General features: G+C 40.6%; 2 protein-coding genes across 3 annotated transcripts in view; one reads left to right on the top strand and one right to left on the bottom strand.

The window, feature by feature from the left end:
* The window catches only part of gltpd2b (glycolipid transfer protein domain containing 2b), a 139,068-nt gene that overhangs the window by 121,078 nt on the left and 4,558 nt on the right, over window positions 1-13,432 (top strand). Inside the window, exon 2 of one of the 2 annotated variants that reach the window (XM_070843218.1) lies at window positions 12,537-12,924. In XM_070843218.1, coding sequence (XP_070699319.1) covers window positions 12,855-12,924 — 70 coding nt within the window. In that variant the 5' untranslated portion in view covers window positions 12,537-12,854. Of the gene's footprint in view, window positions 1-12,379; window positions 12,925-13,432 lie in introns of those variants that run through there. The other variant, XM_070843217.1, reaches the window with a different exon arrangement.
* chrne (cholinergic receptor, nicotinic, epsilon) lies at window positions 643-9,201 on the bottom strand. Its single transcript, XM_070843450.1, has 12 exons — window positions 9,107-9,201; window positions 4,699-4,832; window positions 4,393-4,437; window positions 4,143-4,252; window positions 3,891-4,046; window positions 3,674-3,774; window positions 3,393-3,593; window positions 2,917-3,031; window positions 2,696-2,810; window positions 2,403-2,610; window positions 1,843-1,976; window positions 643-1,688 (listed from the first exon to the last, which is right to left on the bottom strand). Exons 1-12 carry the CDS (start codon window positions 9,174-9,176, stop codon window positions 1,521-1,523), a joined length of 1,557 nt encoding a protein of 518 aa, XP_070699551.1. The 5' UTR covers window positions 9,177-9,201; the 3' UTR covers window positions 643-1,520.

Genomic DNA, 13,432 nt, shown 5'->3' with positions numbered 1-13,432 from the left:
TTTATGCAAATTTCTGCTGTTTCTGTTAGTGTTGCGACTTGGTATTCATTTTTTCTGCAATAGATGATTTAATAATCAGACCTGTGGTTGTTACTGAGGGACAAATCCAGTCTACTACAGTGTGGTACATTTTCACACCACATGGAGGTGTTGGACCATACTTACACCCAAAGCCTACAGCAGCACATTACTGAGACTGATCTTGTTGACTTTAAGATCAAATCAGGCAACTTAATATGATTTATTATAGGCCTACTAAGAATGAAACACAGAAATGAGTAAACACATTGGCGGGGTCATGTGGATTTCATCGTGACATAAATGATCAGGTTTTTCGTGGCAAACTGTTTCTATAAAGTCCCCGTAATCATTTGTAGCAGTTTTCACATCACTTTTACACTTCCAGCTAAGCGTACGTAACCCCTGCAGAACAGCAGGCACACACACTCACTACACTCACTATATTCAACCACAATGTTGCTGTGACTGCTTATTGCACTTATCTGATCATTTTCTCTCTTTTGGAACATTTCTGAGATGCACATGACCCAGTTTGGTGTATGAAAGACTGCACATACAACTACTTTGAAACTCGATTGGAGATAAAAACACCATTTCCTATCTTGATATGTTATGGGGGGATCACACCTTGTAATAAACTGACTGAACAAGTCACGACGCACAAAATAAAATATTTATTTAAAAAACATGGCACAATGAATCAAGACAATATCCCACCGAGCCATCTACCTCTAACAAGACTTTCTAATAAATAAGTCATGGTAAGAAGAACGAGGCTTTGATTCAGAGTTAGCTGGCTCAAGTTACATGCACAGGTTCTTCACATAAGACATAGACCAAGCAGGGAAACTTATCCAGACTTTAGCAGATATGATTTGCAGAGTGATACATGAATGATTCTCAACTTTAGCACATCATGGGCAAGTAAATCCAGTTCATCAGTTCATGAACCTTCTTTATTTCTGTTTTTGAATCCAGTGCTACATGGTGGTTATGGGGCCAAGCAAACCATAATCTCGTGGTAGTTGTGATTTGAGAAGTCCTTCGCTGCAACAGAGATAACTTCCTCAGTATGGTCAGCTTTAGCATTTTCCTGGAAACACACCTATGACCTTTCACCTTATACCAAAACTGCAGTAGTAATAATATTAATAATAATAATAATAATAATAATAATAATAATGATGATGATTGTGATGGTAATGATGATGATAATGATTATGTTTTCAAACATCACTATTTAAACAAGACCTGATCCACCCATTGACTGTATATACATCTACAGAACTCACACCAAGATGAAGAACTTTGTGTTCACAAAGTCTGAGCTGCGGATACGAACACAGACAGATTTGTTGTTAAACCTCTGTTATTGACGCCCTGCTAACTCAACCCTGAATCTGAGCCTGGGACTCAGTGAGCGAGACCCCTCAGCCTTTTAGACAGCATGAGGCACAGTGACCTTTGGAAAGATTTCATCAGGAAATAAAGTTTTTTTTTTAACTCGGGACGTATTTTTTGGTCTGCCCAGGAAATGGAAATTCAGGCGCCTGGTTGAAGTGTCCTGTTAAGAAGATCCCCACTGTGCCGATGATGAAGAGGAGAATGGCAGCCCAGAAGCACACCTTGTCAATCATCTTCCCAATCAGGACCCAGCTTTCAATTTCCTTTATTTGAAAAAGAACATGCACGGATATTAAACGCAGCACTTAGCCTCAAAACATTATAGACAAAATATGTAATATGCAGGCAAATTTGAAACATAATTGAAATTGCGTATGCACTTTTAGCCAGGCAGAAAAGGTTTAGAATAGCACTCACAGATCCAATGTTATTTTGTTGTCTTGTGCTCTCGGCAATGAAGTTGCAGGCGTCCACACATTGCTTGATCTCAGGTGCAGCTTGGGCCAAACTCTTATACAGGTTGGCTGTGCTGCTGACATCTATGTTATCCACTAGGGGGACAGAGACACTGACAGTTAGATAGCAGTACTATGCCACAGCATTATCTGAGGCAGGCACAGTCATCTTTGATGATGATGATGCAAAAAATGCAATATGCCTGTAATGTAAAAATAAGTTGCCAATATAGGGGATATGAATATACAAATTGTACATCTGTATCATGATGTTTATACAAAAAATGAATGGGGCTGTAAAACATAATTCAGTTTAATACACAGAGTTCAAACCACAATAAAGCCCAGAGAAGCACACCTCCTGGGTAGTTAAATTTTTTTAGTGGTCAGGTGATTACTTATTTGAAATATTCAGACATTTGAGCCGGACTTTGTGACAAATGTTGATGAGTTCAAAAATCAGACTTGGGCTGAACTTGGGATTTTAGAGCTGGATCATAGTTTTAAAAATTGCCGTCTCACCAATCGATCGCGTGAGACCGTGCCTCTCTCTCTGTTTGTCAAACAGCATTTCACTGCGAGGTTGCTTCAGTACATATTCCTCTGCTCTCTGCATGAGGCCAAAGGAGCTGCGCCGCCGCTCCCTCACTCCGTTTACCTCTGTCGTCACCTCACTGTCATCCACCAGTGGGGACATGCCTAAGAAGCGAGGTACCATTTCCAGGAACACCTGTGAGGGGCAGAAAAGACTGAGAGTTCACATAAAATAACTCTTAAATAGACACAATTGACTGAACTGCCCAGGACGTACTCACATGTTTGATGGTATGGGACATGGTATGAGTGCTGGGGCTACGCAGGGAGAAGTTCAGCACCACAATTTGATTAGTAGCAATGAGAGTAGTGACACACATAACAAAGATCAGGTACCTGCAGAAGACATTAGAAAAGATCTGTGTTGGAGAAAAGGCTCAGGCTGTGTGGATTAAAGACAAAAACCCCAGCAGATGTCAGCAGAGAACACACACTGACTCACTTGCCGATGAGAGGCACAGAGAGAGATGTCTCAGGGACCTTCTGAGCAATAAGAAAGAGGAAGACAGTCTGAGCCAGCAAGACAGAGATGGACACAGTCAACTTTTGCCCCCCAGCTGTGAAGGGGACAACAGAGACTTAGGAGACAGAGGACAGCACCAAATGCAAAAATCATACCAGTTTTTGGGACCCAAAATTAGTGTTCAGGTACAATATGAAGCAAATAATATTTATGAGGGCTTTCTTTATACAGGAGTTATAGCATAACTAAGAACATTTGGCTGTCAGTGACTGTATAATTAATTTCAGTCAGAATTTGGTCTTACAACTTCCTCAACTGAGCTCAATTTTATTGCTCATGTACCAAAGCCATGTCCAAGCTCCAAAACATTATGAGACTGGGTATTTTATTACATCATCTTAATATTGCCCCCATTTGAAACAATAATAAAGAGATTAGGCAATGGCTTTACTGACCTTGTGCCGGTAGGAAGTAGGCCAGAACCACCAGTGAGGAGATGAGGGAGCAGGGCAGGATGATGTTGATGATGTAGAAAAGGGGCTTCCTTTGGATGACCAGGTTAAACATGATCTCCTGATACTCTAGGTCTTCTGCAGAGTACCGCATGTTGATCATCTTCCTGGCTGGACGATGGACGATGGCCCACTCGCCGTTCTCTGAGGGGCGAAAACATGATAAGCTGGTGAGGAATTGTGTGAGCTGAATATTTTGAGCATTGCATGTGGATGTACTGTACCTGTGAAAGCCTCAGGGTCGATATCCACCCACTCAATAGTATCGCCCAGTTCTCCAACAGCCAAGATGAGATCCACTTCATTGGCACTGTATGTCTGGGATCTAGGGGTCGAGACAGAGAGGATAGAATAGGATGAAAAATGTAAGCGCAATTCTGTGAGCACGTGTGGCCTTCTAATGTAGTATGTATATTCTGAAATTATATAATTGTACCACACCTGAATGCTAATGTGCAGTTTTGATAATCAAATGGAAAGTAGGTGATCTCAATAGCACAAGTACTGCGATAGATAGCAGGAGGCAGCCAGGTTATCCCACCATTGCTGTTGATCAACACATTGGCGTAGTAAGCCACATCAAACTTGCCATCAATGCTGCGGAGATTTCAGATGAAGAAGAGAAAGAGCTGACACCAGACTTCAAACAAATAAGGATTTGTAGGATTTCTCTCCTGATTGTTTCCGCCTTACTTGTTCTCAAGGACAATGTCAGGAAGCCAAACAGTTTTGCATGGGACACGAATAATATTAATGCCATGGTAGTTCGATGTATTCCAGGCAAGGCGATAATCCGACCATTGCTGTAGATGACATTTGAAGAGAAAGGTCACCAGTGACATTAAAAAGTACATAAATAAACCTACAATAATCTGACAACTAAAGAGCTGGTCGGGATTTGTGCAAACAATTAAAAACAAGTATGAGGAGAGGAAAAACTCACCATCTCAATCCACACATTTGTCGTCAGGGTCTCCTCCTTTTCATTCTGTGATATAAGTGAAGAAGTGGTGTGAATATTTGAGCTGAAGGTGTTGATCAAGCACTGCTAAGATACTACTCCAATGATCTCACAGCCATTGTTGTGCTCATGTGTAAAACTCTGGCCAGAATGATGATTAATGCTATTGGCCTGTAGGAATGATGGTGAACTTGTGATTCTGCTCTTTTCTTAGAGTCGTGTGCATCTGTGGTTTGGAGATGTTGCGGCCAGGCTTTGTCGCAACAAGTAGGAGGTGCGAGCTCTCACCAGAGAGATAAGGTTAGTGAGGGTCAGCTTGATCTGAACCTGCACCTTGTCTTCAGGATGAACCACTGGGCGAATGTTCTTGTTGTAGCCGTTGAACAAGTCCCGGATTAGATACGACTCTTCATTACACTGCACTGTAGGGGAGAAATAGATACATGGAGTGGCATTATGTGCATATGTGATGGAATTGTGTCTGATTAATATGTCATGGCAGGAGGGGGGAGAAACATCAGAAAAAGTTTATAGTAAACAATTTCTTTGCATGTGATAAATAAATTCCAAGGGGTGATCATCATGAGGCCTAAAATCTCTACCTCTATATTTAAAATTTATAGAAAAGCAAGAAGATAGCTTGCTTTTTGTTAAAGTGAGATCATGCAACGTCTGAAAGAAGAAACCAAAATTCTTTCTTCCTCAGAACTGTAGTAATCCTCAGTTAAACACACTCAGAGGTGTTGCTTCTAAAGCATTCCTCGGTCTGGTCTACCTGTGGCTTACAGTGGCTAATGTTAGCCAATGCTAGCAAAATTAAGTTGGGTATTGCTGTATTGCTAACATTATGCAGATGGTTTGTTGATTCTTTTTTAGTCTTAGTGTGTTATTGTTACCCCGTGTTTTACAGATTCACTATCCTGTAATGGTACTAAAATGTATCCTTGCTTAATTTAACACACTCAGAGGCTTTGTTGCTATAGCTTTGTTTGGTCTGGTATGACCAGTACCTTATGTTTGCAAACTTTAGTTGGCTATTATTCAGCCAGTTCGGTGACTTTGTGACCTTTCTTAACTTGTACTGGTCTTACACTGCAATTTGGCATTTACCACTATCCTGTAATTGTCACCTGTGGCCTTTGTTCAGCAAAAATCTTACAGAATCCCACTTTTTTGCATATTGAAACATACCATTGTCACTTTTTTGTCAGATTTTAATAGTGGTACAGTTTTAGTTAAGAGTTGTTCAGAAAACTTTTGGTCAGTCTGAAAAGCGAGTAAAATAGGTTTGGGTGAGTTAATCTAAACTCTCAACTCTCAAATATTAACACACTGTGAACATATTCAAATATTATTATTATTTATTTTGATATAATTACAGAAATATTAACAATGAGCAGAAATATGTGGTGCAGATGCAAAATAAACTCTTTTTATTTGTACACGGAGGCACACATTCTGTATGTTTAAACATGTAAAAGACCACGTCTCTGAGATATCGGGCACAAGCAGAGTTTTTAGATAACCTGACTTTGAACTATTTTTACCTTAGGTTAATCTTTTTCAAGACTGTATTGTTTTTCCAAATATATATCGTTAATCATACTTTATATTGATGTCATCTCCATATACATACACATACATCCTGAATGGGAAATACACCATGCTTAGGACAGAGAGCTGAGCCATCGTATGAGGATTGGCCAAGAGTCTAGAGACTCAGTAACCATGCTCAAAATTGCACTTAATGGCCATCATACTGTTCTCCTTGGCTACACTTTAGTTCGGCATTAACTTCAAGAGAGAGAAAGGCAGAGGTTATTTCAGACCTGTTGCCTCTTCACTCCCAGCTGTCACTATCCACAGCTCAGATTACACAGCAGCTGGGAAACTCTAAACTAGAACTTTAAGTCACACTCAGGTCATCTACAATAATCATCAATATCACCATTAGGCAAAAATGGTGACAGTAGCTCATACTACAAAGCAGTAAAGATGTCGACCCCCGTGATCGATTCCTTCCCAGGTCTGCCAGGCTCAAATATGTCACATAGTTTCCAGCTGTAACGGCAAACCCCCCGTGGGACAGTCTGTGCGCTAATGACAGTGGTGAAGTGTCTCACTTCCCAGAGATTTGTCAATGGTTAATTATTAAGTATTCTTAAATATTACATTTGACAAATGGATGAGACAACTGATGTAACTATCAGTGAAATCTAAAATGTGACAAGGAAGTGATAAGGTGTGTCACTCCCTTATGTTTCATCAGATCCACTAACACACAGGTGGCAGCATCACTTTAGGCCAACATCCCTTTGAGTTTGTGAACAGATCCGTAATACTTCCTCCACTTTCATCACAGTGGAAGTCAGTTCTCACAAATAGAAAGGTTACAGGAATGACTTACAAAGTATAAATATGTCTTAGAGAACATCTTAAAATTTTGAAATGGAGTCAGAATATTGACAGCATGGCCCACAAGAATAAACATTAAAAATGACCTATAAAGACCCCTTTGATAAGTATACTGACTTTATGACAACTTGCACACTGTATCTACATTGCTATTATTACAATATTTCAATAATAATACAAAAGACTAACGCTTAATGATGTAATCATCTACAAAAAAATGATATCATAGGATAACAGGCAGCTTAATGATGGACAGCTTCAGTCAATAATTATACTGAATAAGCAGTAAGTAGTGTCACTCTACAGTGACAGAAACACACTGACTTTTAGAGTGTGCCATGTCAGTTGCACAGTATACGATGTACTTCTAAATGCAGTTCGGTCAGCCAACTCACGTGGGTCAGTTACAAAATGTGGATGTAAAGTGTGGCGTCTTTGCTTTGACCTGATCCCCCACTGCAGCTGGCATTTAAGCCTGCTCAGAGAGAGAGAGAGAGAGAGAGAGAGAGAGAGGGGAGAGTGATGATGGGGAACTAATGAGAGCCTACAAATGACCTCTGAGGGGACTTGGGAATGACCAAAATAGTAAAACGGGTTGGATAGCTCTAAATTTCAGCAGATGAAATCGTCAGAAAGCTAAAAAATGTTTGCAATTGGGCAAAACTGACCCTTTAAGGTGACCAGAAGCAGCAAACAGGTCAGAACAACCACACAGGTAAACATTACAACATCACTGATTAACCGGGGTAAAAGAGGTCAAGCTCACCCCAGCTGACCGTGTCCCACTGTCCGATGCACACTCCTATTCATGTGACCATTTTGAACATGGATAAGCTTTAATTTGGAAGAAAGTGTCTGGTCCATCTCTCAGTAAACATCTTATCTAGGGGAGATCCAACCCAGCATGTTGGCGCTGTTATCAGTCAGTTGCATTCCACTAAATGATATCACAGCTTGATTGAGACCAAAGGAGAAGAGTTATCTGACCTGACATCAGACAGGTGTCATGGAATGAGTTTGACGTAATATCAATATTGTTTGTACCGCTGTTGCTCTGAGTGCATAGAAATCACCTGGAAGCTTTATCTCAAGTTCTGCCGGTAGTAATGTCAATTTAATGAGTTAATTCTTACAGCACTGGGTTTGTCTGTCAGCTTGTCTATGACAGAGTCTGCACAGTCCTCAATCTTATTTCCAGCATCCTCATGTATGCTGTCTCAGGGAGGGTTAGCAGCGTGGATACTCGCCCCAATAGCACTGTTCCAAAACTCCATGTGATTTTCAAGAAACACAGTTACTATGACAGACCAATAATATCTGGAGTCTACATTTCAGGATGAGTCTTGTCCATGCCGTCACCTTGTCCCTGTGGAATTTTTTAACTACTCCTGTGACCTTTGCCAAGGAGATGGACTCACAAAACATTTGCCCACAACTGTTATGACTAACTAGTCACCTTTCCCTCCTGAGTGGCCAAATGAACCCCAAAATCTTGTGTTTTTAAACTGCAATCACATCCAGGCTTTTACTTCTCCTTCTACTGCAGCTGCAGCCTTTCTTGTCTGCTGTTACCCTCCTGTTGCAGAACCCTATCTGTGCCACCTAGAACAGCTTTACACACTCCAATACTGCTGCTCTCATAACCACACACAGATGACTTTCTCCTTTACTTGATGTTGACTTACTTTTTTGTGCCTAGCTGATAAATTGCAGTGACCATACTCAAAGTAATACTCAATCATGCAGCGGGAACAGTTGATTCCTGTCAACATTTAGTTTCAATAGTTATGCATACAAGAGTTCTTGCTGTATATGAGCAGAGCTTTGTCCATTGTCCATAAATAAATACAATAAAGTGCTTAGTCTACTGCACAAAAATGCCAACTCAGAAAATAATTATGTTAATATCCACTTTGCAGCAGTATGTACTTACATTACTATGTTGTAGATTTACTGTATACGTACTTTCACATATGCTATCAACAGAGATGTGCTACCAAAATTTGTTAAAATCTGATCTACCTATCAATATCTACAGGCATATGATCATTTACAGCATAAATATGTGTGTGCACAAGTTAGATCATGTTTTCAGTAGGTTTAAAGTATGCAAAGTTATTTTTTCTAGCATGTCACTCAATATAGTAAGAATTTAGTTGGTTGTTTCTCTGAACACTGACTTTCTGCCTTCACAGGACAGGCAGAGGATTATTTTGATAGATAAGAATGCAGCCAGCCAGTCGATGAGGATGTGCCAAAAGTTTGCCACTGCGTCACTTACCCTGAATCATTAATGTCCCGAGAATAGCTACAACTCCAAAAAATATCCAAAAACTTTGTGCTGCCATCATGTTCCAAGACCTCTCCAGTGCACAGCACGGCACTATATTTAAATATTAAGTTTGAGAGAGAGAGAGAGAGTAAAGACGGAGAGGAAGAGCCCTAAATCCCCCCACCATACACCCTGACTGTCGCCCACCCCGGCTGTCGCTGTCCATGGCTCAGATTACACAGCAGCTGGGAAGCACTAAACCAGGACTTCAAGTCACACTCCGGTCACCCACAATAACCATCATCATGATCATTAGACAGAAACTCTCTGTTGTGATGCCAGTTATATTATATGAAGGTATTTCTGAGAGGAAATGTGGGCAATTGCTGTTTATCGCCAATTTATCTGTAATATCCCTTTAAATTGCTGTAGATAATGATAGTTTCACTTTGATATGATATGTTTGATTGCTAAATTTGCTGTAGTATTATGATAAATGATAAAGATGCTGACTTTGCATATTTGTTCTTCAATTGTGTGTAACTTATATCTTAACAGAACATCTCTCTCTCTCTCTCTCTCTCTCTCTCTCACACACTCTTTATCTCTCTCTCTCTCTCTCTCTCTGTATATGCGTGTGTGTCAAAAAGAGTAAAAAGAAAAAAGAGAGACAAAACAGAGAGACACATACACCCATGGGTACAGCAAGGTGAACAGGTGACGGGCTGTACATGCACAGGCCTGATCTCCTCAGGGTATTAATACATACTGCAGAGCCTTACCACTTCAACAGCAGGGCTCCAGTAGTGAGAGAGTGTCTGCAGACCACATCGTAATGGGGTTAGAGGGCTGTAGGCAGACAATGCTCATAAAACTCATAAAAGCACGGAGACAGAGAGCTGTATCTGCAACGAGATCAGCCTGAAAACTTCCAAAATTTCCAACAGAAGTGAAACACACTACAAATTACAAACCAGAATGTCGAGATGTTTGACTCATTTCAAATCCAGAGACAAAATTTGCTATTAAAACGAATGCTGTGAGTAATATAAGTAGTGTCACACTGCGGTGACAAGGGCAACACACTGATTTTTGGAATGCGCCATGTGAGTTGCACAGTATGTGATACTTCTAAATATACATTTAGGGAAACAGAGATGAGCTTCTTTAAGGTAACTGGAGCCTCCAGAAGGCAGATTGTGTGTCTCACACTCAGAGACAGAAGAAGGGTGGATCTGTCCAGCCTCAATGATAGTCTGTCCACAGAGCAGAGCTGCAGCATGCTGCTGTAGCTAAACAATATACATTTTACATTTAGCCAAACATGGACAAATCAAAAGATTAAAGGGGTGAAACTGTTTTTTTGGACTATTTAAGATAAAGGAGCCGTCCAGCAGTATGTTCACTTTAGAGTGGTGTTTTCCCACCAGGATGAGGCTGGATGAAGTCCAGTGTTTGTTTTTCTAGCTTCTTCCGTACGGCTGAAGCCAAGAATTTTTCTCTCTACTCCACCCGATTATATTAGGCAATCCTTTAAAATAACTGACATGGAGGCCAGTCAGTGTAAAATGTCAGTCAGGCATGTGAAACTCTTTTAATAACAAGTGCTTTAAATATAGCCACATTCAGTAAAGCTGGGGGTTCAAACCACTGGGCCTGTGTTTGAATATGCAATGACAGGATTTTGTAAATGGGCAGCGCCTGTTGTACATCCATGGATAGAGTTACAATAACAAACTCACATCTGAAAATGTCTCAAAATGTACTGTGAATCTATAAACACTCATTTAGTGCAACATAAACCTCTGTTTAGGGATTTACATGATTTTTTTTTTTAATGCTTGTCACAAATAGCGGTTCAAAACTTCAGACCAAGGATGCACCTCATCCCATAAGCCACTAGGGGTCCCACCCACAAGAACAGCAATCATGCATAGTATTTTTCATTTGCTTTTGAATGGCTATTCAGCCCTTGAGATGTCTGTTGTACTTAAATATGAACTCCATACTTCTGGTGAAGTCTTGTACAATTCTGTGATTAAACTGGATTATATGGCAAATCCTGATACTGTTGTAAAATGTTTTGACTCCACAGATAGAAAATCCAGTGTGGTGGTGTCTGACTACATGCATAAACGTACTCATACTCACACATCATCAATTCATTCCACGTGTTTTAGTCTAACAGTACTGTGCATGTCCATTTTTTTTTGTTTGGATAGCTTTATCACACACAAACATTTATTTTTGATATATCTATATCTATTGTAAAATCTGCGCATTTATTGTACTGTATGGAATCAAACCATTCTAGTCATCTGAAAGGGTCACAGGTTTTCACATGGATTCACTTTCTCCTGGTTATAGTTGCTGCCTATTTCGGACAGGATCATCCACTGGCTGCACAGAGCAAAAACCCCATGACCGGCCCCTCCCAGGCGAGTCATTAATGCCCCTGCATTCACTATTTTCCCGCTCCTACCCTGCAGAATACCATTGTTAAGTCTCTCTTCATGAGTGCACATGTGGTTCAGCTCGAGTGTGGAGTTCAATGTCTGTTCACCTCCCCCCACAGAGGCAGCAGCATAGGCGGTGATAGGGACCAATCACTGGGTTTCCCTGATAATGATAATCATGGGAACACCCTGCGTGTGCTGCATTAGACCTCATGTGTTACTCACATGTCTCACATAGCTTAGACTATAGATCATTCATTAATTAGCATTTAGATATGGCAAGGGAATGGAAATTATTTTTTATACACATTTATATATTCTTTCTTTGCTTTGTTTGTTCCCACTGTGTTTTGTAGAGGTGTGGATGCCTTTGTCATATCTAGAATAGATAGCATGAATGGAAATCTTTGCTCCTTTTGCAGTCTCAGCTGGGATAAGCTTGGTTAGATTGTTATTCATTGACAAGCACGGCTTTGGTTTTCCAATGATTTAGCTCAGAATGGAGAATGTGTCATTCCACAAATGAATCGATGCAGATAATAACTCTGGCTAGTCATGACTTTAACTAAGCAACACAAACAAGGAAAAATACATTAGTTTAGATTTAGAGAGTCATGTTTTTCATGTGATAGCATGTTTTCAAAAATGTGTGTGAGCAGTGCTGTAACGTGTGGGGGTTGTGGAGGTGCTCTCAGTGGTGTGTGTGAATGAGTTATATGGAGAGGGAAGAGGGAGGGAGGGCGGTAGTGGTGGGAGGAGAGGAGAGGAGAGGGAGCAAGTGTCTACTCGAACTGACCAGGAATATAGCGCATATATAGAAGATGAATCTGGAGGAAGGGGGTTACTAGCGGACAAGGTGTGTTGGCTCTGCTTTATCAGGCAGCGTCTGCACTCGGCTGATCTCTGGACCCTCAGATTGAGCAACACAAAAAGAGACAGGCAGCCTCAAGACCAGTTAGAAACAAAGGCAGGACAGAAGAAAGACGTGAAGCAAAGAAAGACCAAAAAGAAAGAGCAAGAACAGGCTGAGCTGTAATAGTGCAATGAGGTGAAAACAGCAGTTGTAGAATAGAGTTAAACATTGATAGAGGTAAAATGGCTGGGAGAACTTTTTATTTAAGAAGAGTATGACAGATTTGAGAGGACAGGGGACGGGGGTCAGAGGCAGGGGTCCAGTAGAGTAATTGTGGTGACAGCCAGTGCAAGGGGACAAGGACTCATGTGAAACACAGAGGAATGAAAAGATAGAGACAAAGAGAAGGAACAGAAAAGGACTGGCAGACCCAAAACTGGATTTCAGTATGGGTGTTAAGAGCAAGGCTGCTGCAGCTATCTTAGTCCTGCTGCTGTTCCTCGGCTCCCTGTGGCTCCGTGAGTATTTCTCCCTCTCTCTGTATGTGTGTGTGTGTGTGTGTGTGCTTTCTGTGATGTAGTATTAATCTATACAATCCCTCCCTTGTTTGAAATGCATCTGCTCAGGTCAGGAATGTGTCACATGGTCCGGTGGCTGCAAAATCAAGCATGGTGGTCGCACCACTTTTTGCTCTCTCTTTACACTCCAAAACAGCTTAAACAGTGATATGACATTACTATGTCAATCTCAGGTGACAAAAAAATGGCATTTTCAAAGAATTTGAGCTGTTTTTAGCCACATCAGATAAAGTGTTGCCCAAATACAGGACTTTTACACGTGATGTTATTTTGTAGACAAAGGAATCTTTGTCTATTTGAATAAGTCTACACAAATATTCAACTGTATCTTTGCTCGGCTGATAATTATAGTGTGACAGTATCATGTGCAGCGCATAAGAAAAAAGGAAAAAAGTATCATTTAGTTAATAGTAATAGTATAAAATAATTAACCTTCCTGTTAAATCCA

Source organism: Pempheris klunzingeri, chromosome 14, assembly GCF_042242105.1.
Source record: "Pempheris klunzingeri isolate RE-2024b chromosome 14, fPemKlu1.hap1, whole genome shotgun sequence".
In the NCBI taxonomy this organism is placed as follows: Eukaryota; Metazoa; Chordata; class Actinopteri; order Acropomatiformes; family Pempheridae; genus Pempheris; species Pempheris klunzingeri.
This window is presented reverse-complemented; position numbering and strand designations above follow the sequence as displayed.

What these genes read in the sequence shown, in the direction of transcription:
- chrne (XM_070843450.1), bottom strand. Translation starts at nt 9,176, where the DNA reads ATGATGGCAGCACAAAGTTTTTGGATATTTTTTGGAGTTGTAGCTATT. An exon ending in CGACCCTGAGGCTTTCACAG is followed by an intron (nt 3,594 to 3,673) that starts GTACAGTACATC and finishes TTCGCCCCTCAG; the next exon opens with AGAACGGCGAGTGGGCCATC. An exon ending in TCTGTGCCTCTCATCGGCAA is followed by an intron (nt 2,811 to 2,916) that starts GTGAGTCAGTGT and finishes TGTCTTCTGCAG; the next exon opens with GTACCTGATCTTTGTTATGT.